At 43.3% G+C, this 20,569-nt stretch overlaps 2 protein-coding genes and 2 non-coding genes across 4 annotated transcripts; all 4 read left to right on the forward strand.

The window, feature by feature from the left end:
• Positions 1-5,281: 5,281 nt before the first annotated feature.
• Positions 5,282-9,537, forward strand: RPS25 (ribosomal protein S25). Its single transcript, XM_072155657.1, has 5 exons — positions 5,282-5,440; positions 6,673-6,768; positions 7,442-7,625; positions 8,797-8,895; positions 9,469-9,537. The coding sequence occupies exons 1-4, from the start codon at positions 5,438-5,440 to the stop codon at positions 8,889-8,891; spliced, it is 378 nt and encodes a 125-aa protein (XP_072011758.1). The 5' UTR covers positions 5,282-5,437; the 3' UTR covers positions 8,892-8,895; positions 9,469-9,537.
• On the forward strand, positions 7,036-7,165 carry LOC140066572 (small nucleolar RNA SNORA71). Its single transcript, XR_011848412.1, has one exon. It is a non-coding gene; the product is annotated as a small nucleolar RNA SNORA71 (small nucleolar RNA).
• On the forward strand, positions 8,525-8,654 carry LOC140066574 (small nucleolar RNA SNORA71). Its single transcript, XR_011848414.1, has one exon. It is a non-coding gene; the product is annotated as a small nucleolar RNA SNORA71 (small nucleolar RNA).
• Positions 9,538-12,602: 3,065 nt separating the features above from the next.
• Positions 12,603-19,688, forward strand: TRAPPC4 (trafficking protein particle complex subunit 4). Its single transcript, XM_072155658.1, has 5 exons — positions 12,603-12,821; positions 13,223-13,397; positions 15,682-15,785; positions 16,719-16,845; positions 19,174-19,688. The coding sequence occupies exons 1-5, from the start codon at positions 12,647-12,649 to the stop codon at positions 19,250-19,252; spliced, it is 660 nt and encodes a 219-aa protein (XP_072011759.1). The 5' UTR covers positions 12,603-12,646; the 3' UTR covers positions 19,253-19,688.
• The last annotated feature ends 881 nt before the right edge of the window (positions 19,689-20,569 follow it).

A 20,569-nucleotide genomic window follows, 5' to 3' on the forward strand; every position in this document is an offset into this window, starting at 1 on the left:
TTAAAGGAAACCTACCACTTGAAGTGGCAGGTTTCCGATGGCAATACCGGGCACCAGCTCAGGCTGAGCTGGTGCCGGAGCTTATTTTAATTAGTGTTTTAAACCGCGGTATCGCGGTTTAAAACACTTTTTAAACTTTATAGCCGGCGCTTACCAAGCACGCGGCTACATAGGAAGTGAATGAGAGCCGCGTGCACGGTAAGCGCCGAGCGCGTACCTGCCTGCGCCGGCTATAAAGTTTAAAAAGTGTTTTATACCGCGGTTTAAAACACTAACTAAAATAAGCTCCGGCACCAGCTCACCCTGAGCTGGTGCCCGGTATTGCCATCGGAAACCTGCCACTTCAAGTGGTAGGTTTCCTTTAAGTTTTTTGCTTTTCTGATACATGTGATGAGTTGCCTGTTTTGTTCTTACTTTTGTGACTTTTTGTTTTGGTGTGCGACTTTTTAGTTTGAAATAGTACCTGTGAATCTAAGACTGGGTCTAGTATGCTCTGTTTTGCGACTTATTAGGCACAAACTGCGAAAAGCCACACAAAAAAATAAAAAGAATGCATTTGGACAGATACATGTCCCTCATTGTGTGTAATATACATCTCATCATCTCTGATCTGTCTCATCTCTTTTTCTTTGTGAAAGTTATTAATTAAGGAAGCTAAATAAAAGTGTAGATAAACCGGTACTCTGATAATCTAATCACATTGTCATCACAGAGGAATCGGAGAGTCTCCGCCCACACTCTGGAATCTTACATTGACCATCACTGAGTTATAGGAGACTATATCATCCTCGCGCAGCAAGGGGTGTATGGAGAGAGCTCACGAGCTGAATACAGTAGTATTGCAGTATATAGTATTAGCAATCGGACCCTGCAGGGTTAAATTACCCTGGAGGATCTAAAATAATGGTAAAAAAAAAAAATCAAATTTTAAAAAATATGAAAAAATAGTAAAATAAAAAAGTAAAAGTTTAAATCACCCCCCTTTCCCTACAACTGATATAAATAAACAGTAAAAATCATGAACACATTAGGTATCTATGCATCCGAAAATGTCTGATCTATCAAAATATATTAGCGATTTCTTTTTTTTTTTTTTTTTTTCTCCCCAGCGTTTAACCCTGTAACGGAAATTGGCGCCCAAAGTCGAAAATGTCACTTTTTTGCCATTTTGAAAAATATAAAAAAATCGCTAAAAAGTGATCAAAAGCCCATACAGTCCTCAAAAAGAAAGCATTAAAACTTCATCAAAAGTCGCAAAAAAATGACACCACCCACAGCTCCGTACACTGAAGTAGGAAAAAGTTATTAGTGCCAGAACATGGTAAAATGAATTTTTTTTTTTGTACAGAAGGTTTTAATTTTTTTTAAATGTATGAAAACATTATAAAACCTGTACAAATTTGGTATCCTCGTGATCGCACCGAACCAAAGAATGAAATAGACATGTGATTTGGGGTGCGCAGTGAAAGCTGTAAAAATCCAAGCCCACAAGAAAACGGTGCAAATGCGTTTTTTCATCATTTTCACTGCATTCTGAATTTTTTTTCCCGCTTCCCAGTACACTGCATGGAATAATAAATACCATCACTAAGAAGTTCAATTTGTGACGCAGAAAACAAGCCATCACACAGCTCTCTACATGGAAAAATAAAAAAAGTTACAGATTTCTGAAGGTGGGGAGTGAAAAATGAAAATGCAAAAACAGAAAAGGGCCACGTCCCTAAGGGGTTAAAGACTCCACATATGTGACTAGCTTTCCATTTCCACTTGCTTGGATGCAATTGTTTTGACTTGTTTTTTTCACTGGGAATGAGATGCACCCTCCCCCACATTACCTGATAGTATCACACCCCAATGCCGAATCTCAACTATCAACAAGTTATCATATCCACTGAGGAGGGGGGAGAGTTGGGGTGTGGTCACACGTATCCGAAGCGCCATTTATATAGGCACAACGCTAGCACGCTAGGTGGCGTGCCTTGAACGATCTCATTTGCGTTTCCATGCATGCTCATATGCGCTCAGGCTGAGTCACGTCCCTATGCGCTTGCGCTGTTTATGTGTGACCGTATCCTTATGCAACGTTAGTTGAAAAGTTACTGACTATATAACAGTCTCAAGCTGAGATTCCCCAATTTTGTGGCCACAAGCCTGTCAGAGGAGTCATTAGGGACGGCTCCTAACAAAGATGCCACAGACTTTGTGGGAGATTTGCCTTTCCTGCTCCCAGGACACTTGTGTCATGTGATGGAAACTCACCTCTGTAATTCCTACTGACAAACTGCCCTCAGTAATGACATGCCAACATTAAATATGACAGGGCCCTCCCTAATTTCCAGTTCAGTCAGTTCTAGGCAATTCGTCAGGGCGCGTTCACACGTTGCGTTTTGGTTGCGTTTTCAACGCATATACAACAGCTGATGAGAGGTGATTTGCTTAATTTACTTTTGTCAACGCAATGTGAACGCATGCGTTAACGCTTTAATAACACATGCGTTAACATCGCATTTACGATGCGTTTTGTAAATGGAAATGTTAACAGTGATGTAATTAGGCAAATCACCTCTCCTCAGCTGTTGTATATGCGTTTCAAACGCAATGAATACGCAGGCCTCAGATTCTGAAAAGTGGCAAAGTTTAGGCCTTTTGGCCACAAGCGAGTTTTAATGTATCACTTATTGCTGCAATGTCCGGCCCGAACGCTCATAAACCGATACTGAATGCGGTTCCAGTTTCTCAACGTGCAGATGGGACATTGCAGCAAGAATGTGACGCTCGCGGGCAAGAGGATTTAGGAAATCTATCATGATAAACCAGGGTCATTACACATAGATCCAGACACCTTGAGTGTGGTAATAATCTTATTTGTTATCCATGGCGACAAATACCATTGTTTTGGCTTGGCTTTTTTTTTTTTTTTGCACTTAAGGCAACCACCTGTCAAAGTTCGTAATTGTTTAGTTTTTTGCAGTATGCCCTGAGTGTATGAAAAAGCAAAACTCTAAAGGCAAGCGCACAAAGCCAAAACAAAGATACATGTGTCTCATGGGCTCCTTCCCACTAAAATCGGCTTTTAAAATAATGCTAATGAGTCAGAAGGGCTTTGAGGGTTGTTACCAAAGCTCCTCTGTGCTGAAGCTTTACGGGCTGTTGCAATGTACAAAGTAGCACTTTCCCCTCTCCCACTGGAGAAGCAGAGGGGGAGGGTGCTAAAGTCTAACAGACTGAAGATAACAGCACTTTGGGGCTCTGCAAACACCCCCCCAGAGCCCTTCTGGCTCATTAGCGTGATTTTAGAAGGAAGGAGGCCATAGATAACACATATAAGAAGATTAGCACAGCCCCGGTGCCTGGATTTATGAGTAATGTCCCTGGTTTATCATGATGGGTTTTGATGGTAGATTTCCTTTATATGTTACAGTCACAAACTTATTTATTATGTTATTGATATTTCATGTAATAGAAAAACAAAAAGTATGAAATGACACAAACTTTTCCTAATTCCTAAAAGGTTTGGTGTACATATGGATTCAGTCTCCTGTACTTTTGATTCCCCTAAACAAAATACAGTGGGGGACATTTATCTTATGTTTTCCAGCAACATTTTAGCAGTAAAAAAATTACATAGTATTTTGGATATTACAGTAAAAGTCGGAATTATGAAATCCCCAAAAAATCGCCCAACTGGGTCTTTTCGTAATATTTTTCTGAGTTTGGAATATTTTTTCCAGCTTCTCAGATTATTAAATGGTTTCACTAGGAAATACAGTTTTTTATGCATAAAACAAGGCCCCAAATATATTTCGAAAGAAGGAGAGAAAAAAAATGTAAACGCAAAAATGGAGGTCTGTGGAGTTTTGGGGAAAATTTAGGGAAGCATGGATGATGCTCTTGTCACTTGTCGTAAATACTGAATACTTTGGGGGTCATTTATCTTAGGCCCTATGCACACGACCGTATAAAAATGGATGTATATAGGGACGGCATACGGCCACATGCCTTCCAATGGGAAATACGGCCATCCACATACATGGACGTATTGTTCACCATACCGTAAGTGAGGCGTATAATAATATAGATAATGTCCTATTTTCCACCGTGTTTCTGTTCCATATGACCCATAGAAATCAATGAGAATGTATAAAATACAGGCTAAATACGTGCTGCATACGGCTGTGCACCGCAGCTATCATTTGCCGGTCCAGCCTATTTTATATTGATATGATGCCATACGGTTGCAATAGGTCCCATATTTATGGCCAGAATAAAGTGTAGATACGGTTGAGAAAAGACCATACGGTTGTGTGCATGAGGCCTTCGGTAGGCATTTTTGTTACGTTTCTGTTACGATTCCGAATGCATTGAAAACGCATGTGTTTTTCAAATGTTTGCTTGCGTTTCTGTTTTTAAAAATTAATGAAATTAATGGAATTAGTAAAAAATGCAGTTACCTTCTCCCTGCTGTTTGTGCATGTAATCACATGCGTTTCAAAATGCAAACCAAAAACACAACCGCTTTGAAAAGCTCAGTAATAACGCACCTCAAAAATGCAGACACAAAAAACTCGGGGGAGAAAACGCCACATTTTCATTGCATTTTGTAATGCATTTGCGTTTATATTGGCACCTAACTAAGCAGAGTTAGTTGCGCCTGACATATCTCTAAAATCCAGATGTGGACGTGTGAAAAAGATGCACAATATTATTGGCACAAATTGTTATTTAAAAGATGCAAATAGATCCGGTCCCTACCAGTCGTAAGAAAAACTTTTAGAAGGGGTTTCAGATGAGTTTGCAATTTTTGGGAGACATTTTAAAAAAAGTTGCAAAACTCCCACAGAATCAGATGCCTGACATGTCAATGGAATAAACAGAAAAATAAAAAAGACCCGCACAAATGTCCTGCCTAAAGAAATCACCTCCTTTGTGTTGTAAAATATTCCCTTATAAAACAGTTGAGGGGGTGTTTATGGATTGGATTTCGAGAATTATCTCAAAATCAAATGTTGTGTGAACAGCCCCCTGGTGGGGTACGCGCTTTATATTCCCTATAAAATCTGATGCCGAGAAATGTAGTCCCAAGCCTTTGAGCCTGCGCACAAGTTACGTGTGACACCGGGCATGCCGGGAAATGTAGTCCAAGCGTTAGAGCATGCGCATAGGTTACGTGTGACACCGGGCATGCCGGGAAATGTAGTCCAAGCGTGAGAGCATGCGCACAGGTTACGTGTGACACCGGGCATGCCAGGAAATGTAGTCCATTAATTGGTAAAATGCGTTAAGGTCACATGTGACGCCGGGCATGCCGGGAAATGTAGTCCTCGGCGTAGATCCCTGTAGTTCTTTCTAGCGGAAGATCCCGCCCACCACGGGGTTTCCTGCGCTGCGGGCACGGACTCTCTTCCTTTCTGTCCGACATCTTTGATCGAGCAGCAGCATGGTGAGGATCAGGGCGACGGCTTTTTGTACTTTTCCCGTCCTGCTCCGGGGTGTGGCGACCTGGGCGGCGGGGATGTGTTTCCCGGAGCCTCCTGCATCATACATGGCGTCTTGTAGGGCCGCATAGTCCGGGGGAGAGGCGGCGCTGCTGGGGTGATGTGTCGGCCTCACCGCACGGCTGTTACTGTGTGACTGCGGGTCTGTGATGTACCTGGCGCGTAGGCGTTGCTGAGTGTGAACGACGTGGATGCGATAGTGATGCGTTTTGTTTCATATATAACGTGTGGCTCTAATTCTCCATGTCATGGTATGGCCTGGGGTGATACCCATGTGCATGGAGCAGCCTGACCCCCTATAAGCTGTAATATTGTCCCCTGTCTATCCCTGTCCTATGGAAAATTCCGATATGTCCTGGAGATCCTGATAAAAAAAATTGTGTCCATCATGTGATTACGGAGAGGGAAAACAATGTGTATTTCGCTCCAGAATAGAGATGCAGATGATTAGTGTGAACGCTGCCTGAGTTGAGAGACTTGACAACTTTGATCACAGGGATGTGCGATGGGTTTGTTGCAGCTGATATTTAATATCAGATCCTGTATTGAAAATTGACATATAAAAGGCCTCTTAATGTGGCAGCATCACACCTGATGTATGTAACTGCAGATTAGTGCTGCCCATCACTGTACAGCTGAGCTGCAATACCGACACACGCCATGGCAAGGTGTGGCGCTATTTAGTGGAAGAAAGCTGCCATAGTTTCAAATCCTATGCAACCCCAGTTGACCGTGACAATAAAAAGCAATGTAACTTCCTGTGATTCCCACATGAATCCAATACTTTAGCCTTCAGAACTAGCACTTTACAGGAAGTTCTGACCCGCTTCATTTATTGAGCGGCCTTCTTGGAAGAGGGGACCACATAGGAAGTGATGTCCTGTGTCTGGGGAGGCAACTCGATAGCTAAAACCGCTACCGTGACCCCCCCACTGTGGAAGATCTGGCTGGATTTGGGGCCTGAAATCGGATGTACCAAAGTGGGTCAAGTATGTGTCTATTACTGGTGACAGTAATGTCACAACATTCGGCTTGAGCCCCAAGTACTGATTAGGATAGTCATTAATGTCCCATCGATATTGACAGAAGTGATGCCTGGTTGCTGTACAATACTCGGCTGATCTAACATGTTCTATGTATTTAATATTTAGTCCGAATTTTCTGTTATCCCCCACAGCCACCTAAAGACGACAAGAAGAAGAAAGATGCGGGCAAGTCTGCCAAGAAGGACAAGGATCCCGTCAACAAGTCTGGGGGCAAGGCCAAGAAGAAGGCGAGTCTATAGTAGTGGTGTCTTCATACAGTCAGTATTGTCATGGTGCAAGTGTATGGCGCACCATTAGTTTTGGGGGACTTGGTCCTATTCATGCAAGTTAAGTTGTGCTGCAGTTTTCGGGGACAGGTTGAACAATCTTGTCCTGTGTGACAAGGCCACCTGTGACTAGAATCGGCAATCTTGGTGCCACGTGTAAAGCGGAAGGGACAAGAGAGTTTTTTTTTTATTTTAGGATAATTGGTAAAATAATTGGTAGCTCCTATGTCCTGCATCGATAGTGATTGTGGTTCTGTCTGTGGCCCGGTCATTGATAGTGCAGGTAGAGAATCCTGTGAAAGGTTTTACCGTGTTTGGAGACCAGTCATTGTCTACTGAACCCCGTGACCTTCACACACCTTTAGTATAAAACAGCAGTATGTCTGCTGGAGGCCGGAGCTTCTCTAGCTGCTTCCATGTTTCCCCTTAACTTGGGATAAACGTTTTACACGGTCATGTTCTTTTGAATTAAACTAGTAAAGATGTTTTAAGTTGAGCTGCAGTTCCGGGCATCACCACTAGTGTGTGTGGGGAGCTATGGAGTCTGTACCCAAGTGCTCAATTTTTGTAAAATTTTGTGTATTTAACTTTACTTGTTTGTGCTGATTTTCGTTTTTCTATTTTTCCTGAGTAGAAGTGGTCCAAGGGGAAAGTCAGGGACAAGTTGAACAATCTTGTCCTGTTTGACAAGGCCACCTATGAGAAGCTGTGTAAGGAAGTTCCCAACTACAAGCTGATCACCCCTGCCGTGGTGTCTGAGAGGCTGAAGATCAGAGGCTCTCTGGCCCGGGCCGCTCTCCAGGAACTGCTCAACAAAGGTAAGATGTTTGGTTAATGACCTCAATTATAAAGGTACAGAGTGTTTGGGCTCCTGCTACAAGAGCTGATGTTGTGATGCTCTGTATTTAGGGGAACCCCATTAATCTACTAGACTCCCTTTGTCACTTCTGGAATGTCCGTACTAGAAATTCCCCCATTTGCCTAAAATCATCTCCTACAAAGTCATGTGAAAAAGAGCAGAAGAGTCATATTTGCCTGAGATGAGTCAAGATCAGAGGATGCAGTTTACTTTCACATGTTCTGATCTCAGGTTCTGTGGTAACTAGAAACCTGCTGCTGGTGTCATGATAACATGGAGGAACTGGATCTTTATCTACATTGTGCTTTTTACTGAACCACAATTTGGTTATCTGAAGGATGAGAATCTAATCTTTAATATGACACCAGCAGCATGTTTCTAGGTGCTGTAGAACTGAAGATGTTGGCATTTGAAGTGACATTCGCCTTGCTGCCTCTAAACTTGACTCTTTACTGCACTGTTTTGCATGCCATTGGCAGGCCCTTCTTATTATGCCCTCCTTTCGGGTAGCTGAATGTTTAATGGGGTCAAATCTCATGAGTTCCTTCAGTGTCTAATCAGTTGCTATACCCTGGCATTCCCTGAGATAATGTATGGTGGGGGGTGCAGGTGTTATAGCTAAACCACCTATACTAAGACTTTTTAGATCTCTAAAGTACAAATGGGAACCAAATAACATGAAATCCCCACATCTCTTCCAGTAAATGTGTCGTTTTGTAATAACAAATGTTTTATATGTAAATTTCAGTGCAAAGAATTGGCAATACTGGTGCCACGTGTAAAGCGGAAGGGATGATGGGATTTTCTCATTGATGTTTACAAGTTTAGGATAATTGGTATAACACTGTAGATCCCATGTCCTGCATCGATAGTGATTGTGGTTCTGTCTGTGGCCCGGTCATTGATAGTGCAGGTAGAGAATCCTGTGAAAGGTTTTACCGTGTTTGGAGACCAGTCATTGTCTACTGAACCCCGTGACCTTCACACACTCCTATATACCACAGCTATATGTCTGCTGGAGGCCGCCGCTCCTGTGTATGTGCTGCTCAGGCATTCGATCTGTATTGTAGGTAGTTTTTCCTTTAACGCAAGGATAACTTTTTTACGTTGTAATTTTCTTTTCTATAAAGGTCTGATCAAGCTGGTGTCCAAACACAGAGCGCAGGTCATCTACACTAGAAATACCAAGGGAGGTGACGCCCCTGCAGGAACTGAGGAGGCATAAACTGGTGAGTAGGGAATAACATATGGAATATTTCTATTCTGTCCCTTTAAATATCTGCAGTACATGCAAAGTTAAAGGAACAGTCCAGTCACAGTGCAGGGCCTGAAAAAGGAGCTGGATTCCAGGTTCTAGGAATACAATGACAGTCTGGCTGCTCCCTTCACTCCCTGCATCATGCGTTAGCTGTGACTGGAGTGTTCCTTTAAAGTGTTTACGCACCAGTCCATGGAGGTGAAGGGGACTTTGCTGAACATTGGTTCACTTTTGATGTTTGGGTCAATCATGTATAATGTAAGGGCATTATGGAAATCTCAAAAGCAATTGTGAACAGGGAGTTATCCGTCCACCTCAGATGAATGGTGCAACCATGACTCAATTCAAATGACTGGCACATAATGGGTGTCTACTGGGTGCCCCAGTGGTTGCGCCTCTCTGATCACACTTTTCCAATCTTAAGTTTAGTGAAAAGCTGGTTGTGGAACAAGCACTTAAATAAAATTTGGAATATTTCTGACAAGTATAATTTGGTCACAAACACTTGTGGTGGTACTAAATATCTTGTTTTTTTTTATTACAGGAGCGGGACTGGGAGCAGCCGTGTTTTCTATGTAAATGATCTAATAAAATAAAAAGTTGTGACAAAGTATTTGTTTGGCGTTTTACTTTTGAATGTAAACTAGTAGTGACATTTTATGGACATCTAGTTACAGAATCTCTTTGCTCAACTGATATGTTATGGGGATATATTTATATTAGCTTTTTCCAAATATATTTTATGTAAGTGAGTTGTAGGGAAGTTCTGTTGCAGCATTGTATGATTCATTCACAGGTATGTTCTGTGTGGGGACAGTGATATTCTATGCTCCAATCATAAATTGGTCCAAAAACTCTACCTTTAGCTTCTAGGGCATCATTCAGTCAGGTAGAACCTAGCTGCTACATGCTCTGTATGCTTTTGGCAAGAAACTCGATAAAGGAGTGGTTCTGTAGGTGGCTACCACAGACCACTTTACAGTACCTATGCTTTGTGGCTGATGTTTTCATCAATTTTGAATGTTGGTTGTGCTCGTGGTAACAAGGGATGGACTCTACAACCTACACAAGTGGCTCAGGTAGTGCAGCTCATCCAGGATGCAAGCTGTGGCCAGAAGGTTTGGACACTACCAAACGCACAACAAAGGCTGGAGGCGCTACCAGGACACGCCAGTACGATTGGAGATGTGGAAAGGGGCCATAGGAGGGCAACAACCCTGCAGCAGGACTGCTACCTCCACCTTTGTGCACGCAGCAGGAGGAGCACTACCGGAGCCCTACAAAATGGCCACAAATGTCCATGTGTCTGCTCAAACTGGTAGAAACTGACTCCATGAGGTCCAATGTCCAAAAAAGGGCTTGTGCTTGTTTTTTTTCCCCCTCCAATAAGTAGTGGGGTGGGCTATGTTGGTCATTAGACCAGTGGTGTTTATATTGCGTTTTGCTCACGGGTTGAGCCCTCTTCATATATAGTTGAGGTTTGTGGCATCTTGTGCAGATTGCAGGTGTTAACTCTTTGTTGCCGGCAGTATTTAAAAGATGGCGGTGTGCGGGTGCCACCCTCTCTTTTTGATTTGATTATTGCTCCCAATTATATCATCAGGAATCTGCTGCCGTGACAGCCTTGGGTCATACAAAGGACCTGAAGCTTTCATTTTAGGCGATTGGCCTGCCAGCACAAACTATGCAATGGACACGTCACTGCTAATACAGCAAGGAGAAGAAAGAAGAGGAGCCGCGTCGAGCATCAAGGATGCTGGAGGGTGAGTTTTTTTTTTTTTTTTTTTTTGTGGAGGCTGTGACCAATGCATTTCCCATCCTCAGCTTGTACTCAAGTCAATAGGTTTTCCCAGTTTTTGGTGGTAAAATGAGGGGTCTCGGCTTATACTCTAGTATTTTGAAATATTTTTTTCCCACTTCCTAGTACCAGGCATGGAATAATAAATACTGTCAATGCAATGTGCGATTTGTTGTGCAGAAATAAGCCCATATACAGAAAAAATGAGACCTTTAAGGGCACAGCCTTTTTCGGGTGAATCTGGCCTAATTCACACCAATCTTGGGAATCCATTGCTCTTGTAGGGAACCTGTCATCACATTTTACAAATACAGACGACAGGTTCCCATAGTGACCTTACTACTTGTCAGTTTTTGTTTTTTATAGATAAATTGTTTCTCTTACATCCCTATAAATCAATCTTGTTATATTACCTGGCATCAGAAGGGGTGTATCCCTCTCGCCCTCCTCCCCATGCCTTGTCTCAGCATTCAGAACTTTGTCATGTGACCACGGTGATATCATCCGCCCAGGTCCTGTCCATGTGGGAGAGAAACAGAATACAAACGGAGGAGAAAAGGCGCGTTCACACATTTTGAAACGTAATACAACAGCTGTGGATAGATTTGTATTATTACCTTTATACTATATAGTACTATGTAATATATTATTACAATTAACATTGTGTTCACTGTGGAATTTTGTTGACGCTAATGTTAAATAAAAACTATCACTACGAATAACAAAAAGCAAACTACAGATACCTGCGCTCCTCTTTATCTTGATACCGGCACTGGTCTTCCTTTATGTTGACACCCCGAGATCGCCTGGAGAAAAAAAACATATAATTAGCAGCCCACAGTATGGTATGAGATGTCCAGAACTCCGGGTTGCTAATTATTTACATCTATTCAAAGTGGTTGTTTTTCTGTAATGTAATTAGGCAAATCTCCTCTACTTGGCTGTTGTAATGCGTTTCAAAAAGGATTCTAAACACCAAGTGTGAACGTGCAATAATACAGGCAACGGATCAGTGGTTTTCAGCCTGTATTAACCTACAGCCTGGTGCACACCGGAAAGGGTGTATAAGGGGAGGGGTATGAGCGCTACTCACTCCTCCCCTCCATAGAAAACCAAGCGGCCGCACGACCGTACACACTGGGCAAGATAGAGCATGTTCTATCTTCTCCCCATGGATGGTGCGGTACCGCCTCTCGGTTGCCATAGCCATCTATGGGGATGTATATCTGTCCGTAAATCTGCTAATATACGTCCCCGCGACAGTCGTGTGAATGGGGTTTAAGTTTGTCAAACCAAAATTGGCATAGGAGAAAGAGCTGCTTGTGTGGAGCTCATATTGTATGGATCCAGTACACTGATGCGGGTTTAGTGTAATGCTGAAAATTTCTGTGCAGAAAATTGAAGGCTATAACTCCCAGCAAATTATATTACTACTCCTAGCATGCCTAGAGGTGTGAAGCTGGGAAAATACAACTCCCAGCAAGTTATATTATTACTACTGTAGCAGGGACACTACAACTCCCAGCATGCCTAGAGATGTGTAAGCAGGGACACTACAACTCCCAGCATGCCTAAAGGTGTGTAGCAGGGGAACTACAACTCCCAGCAAGCCTAGATGTGTGTAGCAGGGACACAACTCCCAGCATGCCTAAAGGTGTGTAGCAGGGGAACTACAACTCCCAGCATGCCTGGAGGTGTGTAGCAGGGATACTACAACTCCTAGAATGCCTAGAGGTGTGTAGTGGGGACACTACAACTCCCAGCATGCCTAGAGGTGCTTAGTAAGGGAACCACAACTCCCAGCATGCTTCTCTACAGCTGTGGTTGCGCACAGAACTATAACGTTCTAAAACTACATTTCCCATGAGTCCTTGTAACCGGAAGTGACGTTTACCGGTCAGATGACAGCGGAGACTACAGAAACATGGCGATCTTCAGTGTTTATGTGGTGAATAAAGCTGGCGGCCTGATCTATCAGCTGGACAACCAGAACCCGCGCGCCGAGACGGAGAAGACGTTCAGTTACCCCCTGGACCTGGTCCTCAAGGTGCACGATGAGCGGGTGCTCGTGTCTTTTGGTCAACGGGATGGAATCCGAGGTGAGAGGCGGGAGTGGCCAGTGACTGGGAAGTGACCTGTTTCCCCATCACGTATCGACCAGTCGGGTTGCTTGTAAGATTGTGGACGTCGCTCTGTGAGGATGAAAGCTGCAGTCTGATTGCTTGAGCCCATGTACACCAGTCACAGTATATGTTTCACCTCTCAGTAGTAATAAGATATATATTCCATATAGATTGCTGCTGATCAGCGCTGTACATCATATTTCTGCCTTCTCGCTCTTTACAATATAACTTTTAATGAATACATTTTTAACATTTATTCATTAAAAGTTATATTTTAATTTTCCCCCATCTATACCTGTGATTCCTTCTCTAATAACTGTATTTTTGGGAAATACCTAACTTAGCTCCTCAGTGACTTTTTTTCTCTCTCTTTACAGTGGGACATGCAGTTCTCTCCATTAATGGAATAGATGTCAATGGCAGATACACAGCAGAAGGGAAGGAAGTTCTGGAACACCTGGCGATCCCGTCCAATTATCCCCTCTCCATCCGCTTTGGACGACCCCGGCTTACTTCCAATGAGAAACTTATGCTGGCCTCCATGTTCCACTCGTGAGTCACCTGTGAGGGGTGTTGATGGTGTTTTTAAATAATTTGTGGCTAGAGATCAGCAGAATTGATGGCCAGGGTTCGGCCGCCTGACCCGGACATATTGCCATATTGGCATTTGAAAAGCTAATACGGCAAACTGATGCCCCTAAGAACTAGCCATGGTTTTCCCCTGGCCAATCATAGCCATGGCGAGTTTATAGTGGTGAAAATTTGTCCAATTGGCTTTCTGGATAACAATCTGGTAAAATGTTCCGGGTCAGGGGGCTGAACGTGAACGGCAGACCGTTGGTCCGCTCATCTCTAATTGTAGCCTCTCACAGTTTCCATTCTTCAGTTGTCTAGGGCTGTACTCCCACAGTGCCCTTGAATTGTGCTCTGAAACTCAATTCATGTGCATTGAATGATACGTCTTCTCCACCAAATGCATTCATGTTTAGATCTCAATTCTTGCGTTACTTGAGTAGCAACGTGTAATTTGCCGGTCAGCCGGGAAAAACTGATATTGCTACTTGCCAAACGCAAGTGTTAGGCTGCATTCACACGACTGGTGCCCGCCGTACCGTAGCACGGCGGGCACACGGCAGCGCGCGGGGAGAGGAGGAGGGGGAGAGCGCAGCTCACCCCCGCCCCTCTCCATAGGGATATATGGCGCACGGCGCCGTATGCCCTGAAAAAATAGGACATGTCCTATGTGTGCGGCACCGTACCGCTCCCGTAGGGCGCAGCAAGCCCATTGCCGTCTATGGGGGACGTATATCGGCCGTATATACGTCCCCCTTGCGGTCGTGTGAATGCAGCCTTAGGCTGTAAATGTGTATGCATTCAGGGAGAAGTAACTCCTAATGCACATGCATGTGTGAACAGGGCCCTTAAAGGGGTTTTCCAACTAAGTATTCCTGGTAGAGATATAAAATAAAGAAATGTAGTTGCATAAGAAAGGCCAGAAGTATTTCCATAGTTATTCAAATATTAGAATATTATAAGTGTTAGTATTCCAGATTTAAAGGGGTGTTTTGATTTATTTATTTTTTTTTCTTCTGGTATTTATCACCTACATATTTTATAGTGATAAATGGAGATATCTGGCACCCCGCACTGATCAGGGGTCGGTACTTGATAAACATCACTCATATAACCTCTGTCGGCTTAAAGGGATATTCCCACAAAGACAAGATTCTTAAATATACTCAGGATAACAAAGTAACACAGTCTCTAATTCACTGTTATTGACAAAAATACAGCATTTCACAGATATAAGTCCAACCTGTCTCTATCAGTCCTGGTGTACACTATTTTGGTTAATCCGGGATCTGACCCTCAATCAGATGTCTAGGGTCCAGCGTGGCAGATAGTTTATCTCTCTGACACTGCATTGAGCTCCTTTCTGCAGTGACCTTCACCCTTGCATTCCAGGACGAACTCTTATACACACACGCACAAAGACTTCCTGCCGGCAAACAGCACGCGGAGAATAAATCTAAAAGCTACAGACATATTATGTCTTTATCCAGGGCTGGGAGTCATATAGCAGAGCTCACAGTGTATGTTATGGCTGAGATATAGCAGAGCTCAGAATGTTATTGTGTGTAATATGCGTGTTATGGATCTTATCTCTGTGTCAGAGACTAGTAAAATGTTCAGAAGCTAAATAAGTGTAGATAAACCTTGTACCCTGATAATCTAAGCACATTGTCAGCACACAGCATCTCACAGCAGTAGAGGGATCATGAAGTGTCTGCTTAGAGTCCCCACTCTCACTCTCTGGAATCTTACACTGACCATCATTAAGTGATATAATCTAAAACCGCAATAAATTGTTACAGAGTCAAATTGTAAAGTAAGAGGTTAAAGATGATCTTTATTGTGTAAACATCACTAAGGGATTGAGATGTGAGAATTTTCTTTTGTGGGAAACCCCCTTTAAGTGGTGACATATATTTAATTAATCAATTTATTAATAAATAACTTAAAAAATTCCTAAATATTCAGAAACATGAAATACACCCAGAATGAGAATGAACTCTTTTATCCACCCCTTTAAACGGAAGAACTAAACTCCCTCTAACAAAATCAAAATTTGTTTAACTTTATTTAATGGGGAATGTAACTCAACTGCAGTACTTAGCACTGCTGCTTTACACTTGCACACTTGGCCAAACAGTTGCTGCTGCTAGACTAATAGGACTGTAATACAGAAGCATTGAGACATTTTACTATAATAAAGGAAGTTGTAAGATGCTCTTCATAAAGCTGTGTATCTTCTTGCTTTCATCTTTGTCTTCAGATTATTTGCCATTGGATCTCAGCTGTCACCAGAACCGGGAAGTTCTGGCATCGAAATGTTGGAAACGGACACTTTCAAGCTGCATTGTTACCAGACACTGACAGGTGAGCTGATAGATATACAGCAGGTTGTACTGATGGGGACACAGAAAATATGACCTCATCTAAGTCTGATGCAGCGCAACCTACTATAGACGAAACAAGCTGGAAGGAAATTTGTATCAGTATATGGGACTGCACTATGAGTACATTGGGTTCATCCTTAAAATGTTACAGAAAACTGGGTTGGATACTCTGTGTCTGCATAAGGGGTCAAACAAGACCTCAGTGCATCCCATATCTGTTCAGTCCGTGGCACTTTTCACAGTCCACAACCATGGACAACTGTGAGTTCAGCCTAACCTGGACATGTTATTGTTTGGGCTCCAAAGCAGCCAATCAGGCAGCTTTACGCCCCTAGCAACTAGGTATGGCTGTGATTGGATAGTTGTGTCCAGCTGGCCAATCACAGCCATGCCTAGATGCTAGGGGTGTAAAGGTGTCTGTCTGCTCGGCATCCCATTAAGGAATATGTCCGGGTTTGGCGTAGCTTTGCGTCCGCTTATTTCATTACTGGCATATGGGAATATTCACATAGGACAGAAATGGAAGAAGTTTTACTACAAACTGTTGAACTTTTGGTTTTGGCACTGCTGTGATGCTTGTACAGAGGTGAAATATGCTAAAACCATGCACTTCACCTGTGTGCTGTGGCTTTGTACCTTTGCTATCAGGGCGCCACTTGAGCAGCTTATTGCTGGCAGATACTAGAGGAGAACCATCTGTCTGACAGCTGGCAGGAGGGAACAGTGGCTACTTCTACTAAGAGATTGCAGGACTTATTTAGGAATGACGTTGGGGGGCATTGGGAGGAATATGTTGGGTATTCACATGACTTACGCTCAAAGTAGTAGCAGTGTATGAAGTGCTAGGGTGCACAATACACTTACTGATCCCTATTATTGGGGTTTATTATCTCCTGGTTCTCGTCTCCATTAGGTATAAAGTTCATGGTGCTGTCGGACCCTCGCCAGGCTGGCATAGACTCTTTGCTTCGGAAGATTTATGAACTGTATTCTGACTACGCTCTCAAAAACCCATTTTATTCCTTGGAGATGCCAATTAGGTAAGGAGAAGAATATAAATCAGTATTCCACACAGTTAAAGGAAACCTACCACTGCCCGCATGATGAAATCATGCGAGCAGACCACCCAGTAGGCTACTTAATGCTGATGCCGGCACATAGTTTTGTTAGGGTCGGCGAACTTTAGTTTAGCTAAAAAAAACTATTTTCTTACATATTTCAATGAGCCCTCTGGTGCTACCCTGCGTCATTTTCGGGCTGGCGATGGCTTCCGATGTTTAATTATTCCTGCGATAGGTGCCGAGAGCTTGGTGACGTCACGGCTCTCGGCACCTGAAGGAGGAATAATTAAACATCGGAAGCCATCGCCAGCCCGAAGATGACGCAGGGTAGCACCAGAGGGCTCATTTAAATATGTAAGAAAATATTTTTTTTTTTAGCTAAACTAAAGTTCGCCGACCCTAACAAAACTATGTGCCGGCATCAGCATTAAGTAGCCTACCGGGTGGTCTGCTCGCATGATTTCATCATGCGGGCAGTGGTAGGTTTCCTTAAACCAATTTGGTATAAAGGTGCAATGTAGCTTTGATGCTAGAACGGGGAGCTGGGGCAGGGCTGTAGCTCAAGCATGGATCAAAAGGTGCTGAATTTATATAGCATGAGCCTGTGGGGGTAGTGTCGTCTCATACTAAGGTCTTATTCACACGGCCGTGTGCTCGCCTGGATACCGGGCGTAGCACACGCTCAGCGGGAGTGAGCGCTCTTCACTCCTCACCTCTACATTGAAAGGCGAGCAGCCGCCGCCACAGCTCAGTTGCGCTGCAACACCATGTGCTGAGCGCACCATGACCGGGTGCCATAGACCTCTATCGTGACTGTGATCTGTCCGAAATTTGTGCAGCCAGATCATGGGCACAATTAGGACCATGTGAATAAGGCCTTATCTGGCTTATCCTGTATTCCTACTACCATTGACGAGTGGCAGGATTGATGCTTGAACAAGATGATTGGAAGGTTACTCTCTATTTTTGTTTTTCTTACGCCAGGCCAAGTGTTTTTCCAGATTTCCTTTAAAGCCCCTTTAACCCCTTCCCGCCGCGGCCCTTTTTTGATTTTGCGTTTTCATTTTTCACTGCCCACATTCAAAAATCTGTAACTTTTTTATTTTTCCATGTACAGAGCTGTGTGATGGCTTATTTTCTGCGTAACAAATTACACTTCAAAATTGTGGTATTTAATATTTCATGCCGTGTACCGGGAAAAAAATTCCAAATGCAGTGAAATTGGTAAAAAACGCATTTGTGCTGTATTCCTGTGCGCTTGGATTTTACGGATTTCACTGTGCACCCCAAATGACATGTCTACTTTATTCTTTGGGTCGGTACGATTACGGGGATACCAAATATGTATAGGTTTTATAATGTTTTCATACATTTAAAAAAATTAAAACCTCCTGTACAAAATTTTTTTGGGGGATTTTGACATCTTCTGGGGCTCATAACTTTTTCATACTTTGGTGTTTGGAGCTGTGGGTGGTGTCGTTTTTTGCGGATTTTGATTACAACGGACGTTTACAATGTTATCATTTTTACGACTGTACGACCTCTTGATCACTTTTTAGATAATTTAAAAAAAAAATTTAAATGGCAAAAAAAGTGCCATTTTCGGCTTTGGGCGCGATTTTCCGTTACGAGGTTAAACGCAGTGAAAAACCGTTATCATATTTTGATAGATCGGGCATTTTCGGACGCGGCGATACCTAATGTGTTTATGATTTTTACTGTTTATTTATATTTATATCAATTCTAGGGAAAGGGGGGTGATTTGAATTTTTAGTTTTTTTTTTTTATTTTTACTATTTTTCAGACTCCCTAGGGTACTTTAACCCTAGGTTGTCTGATCGATCCTATCATATACTGCCATACTACAGTATGGCAGTATATGGGGATTTTACTACTCATACATTACCATGTGCTGACAGGTTTACCATGTGCTGGGTTAACCCGAAGTAGCTTCGGGTCTTCGTGAGACCCGAAGTTACCATGGTGACGGATCGCTGCTTCCCAATGACGTCACGGGGAGCAACGATCCACGGAAAGATGGCGGCGCATGCGCGCCGTCGTCTTTTTGAAGCCGCCGGCATCTTTGCCGGCGGTAAAACAGCGGTAAATCGGCAATATGCAGCAAAGACTTACCGGCTATGGAGAGGGCTCGGCCCGCGAGCCCTCTCCATGTACCGGGACCCGACATGTGACGTACTATTACGTCACATGTTGATAAGGGGTTAAAACATCCTCCTAATTTCTATCAAACATCAGAGTCTTTGGAGAAAACATGTCTGACCCATGGTGCTCCTTCTTTTCTTTTAGGTGTGAGCTTTTTGACCAGAACCTTAAATCTGCCCTGGAAGTAGCAGAAAAAGCCGGAACATTTGGACCCAGTTCTTAGCTACCAACACCTCCATGAAAAGCAGATGCAAGGATAATCCTCTGTGGGGACCCTAGTAACTCCTGATCTGCGGTTCCCTCATCTAGAGTTTTACCTTGTCTTGTACTGTATATATTGTAAAGTCGGTAACTTATGACTATTGTTTGATATTAAGCAAATGTTAAGGAGGCGTCGGCTCCAATGTGTAAGGAAGATCCTTCACTGACCCCTGTACAAGGTGCCATGCTGTGGGGCTTCTGCCGACTAGAAGAATCTCATGTTTTCTGGACTGTAAGCAATGTGGGCGCCCGAGCAGCCGGTTTATGTGTAGTTACAAAGATGCGGCACATATAATAATTCCTGGCAGTTCTGTATTGTGTACATTTCAATTATTGACCGGACGTGAAAAATATTGATATCACGGTTACACTTGAAAACAATAAAAATGTAAATGTTATTTCTTGCAGCCAGCTCTTTTTTAGCAGTGAAAGCAGCAGCTTATTTTGTATCTAACCTATTATATAGAAAACAGAAAAGCAAATCTGCATTGGTCCCAAGTGTGTGTGCAGTATTCAAAGTGGGATTTAGGATTAATGGATTTTAGCAGGTAACTGCTGTTCTTGTTTGTGGTACAGTTTTGAATTATTTGTGAATTATTTTCTCTTGTATTCCCCATAAGCACGATGGACTCCATAAGTGGCATTGCTACGCGGTGTATATCCTGTGCCATGTATGCTTTCCTTGAACAGCCGGTCGAGGGGGAATACTGCTGTGTGGGGTGTGTGAAAATTGCTCATCTGGAAGCCCAGATTCTGGATCTAAAAGAGCAAGTTTCTAGGCTGCGGGCAATTGACAATATGGAGGAAGATGGGTGTGAGGAGGGAAGTATGGAGGTGCAGAGTGAGGGGGCAGCTAGTTGGGTAACATGGAGAAGTGGGGTAGAGGGAGTCTAGTCCTGATCTGGTGCACCCCAATAAGTTTGCCAGGCTGGCGGATGAGGGGGATATCAGCTCTGGGGTAGCAATGCTGCAGCAAGACGTGGCCGCTAGCAACCAGGGGAATGTCTGCTCCAGTAAGAAGGGTAATGGGAGCACAGGCAAGGTCAGACAGGTGCTGGTAGTGGGAGATTCGATTATTAGGGGAAAACACAGGGCAATCTGTCACAAAGACCGTGCATACCGAACAGTGTGTTGTTTGCCGGGTGCTCGGGTTCGGCATGTTGCAGATCGGGATGACAGATTACTGGGAGGGGCTGGTGATGATCCAGTGATCATGGTCAACATTGGCACCAATGACAAACTAAGGGGTAGGTGGAAGGTCCTTTAAAAATTACTTCAG

The sequence above is a fragment of the Engystomops pustulosus genome, chromosome 6 (genome assembly GCF_040894005.1).
Source record: "Engystomops pustulosus chromosome 6, aEngPut4.maternal, whole genome shotgun sequence".
In the NCBI taxonomy this organism is placed as follows: Eukaryota; Metazoa; Chordata; class Amphibia; order Anura; family Leptodactylidae; genus Engystomops; species Engystomops pustulosus.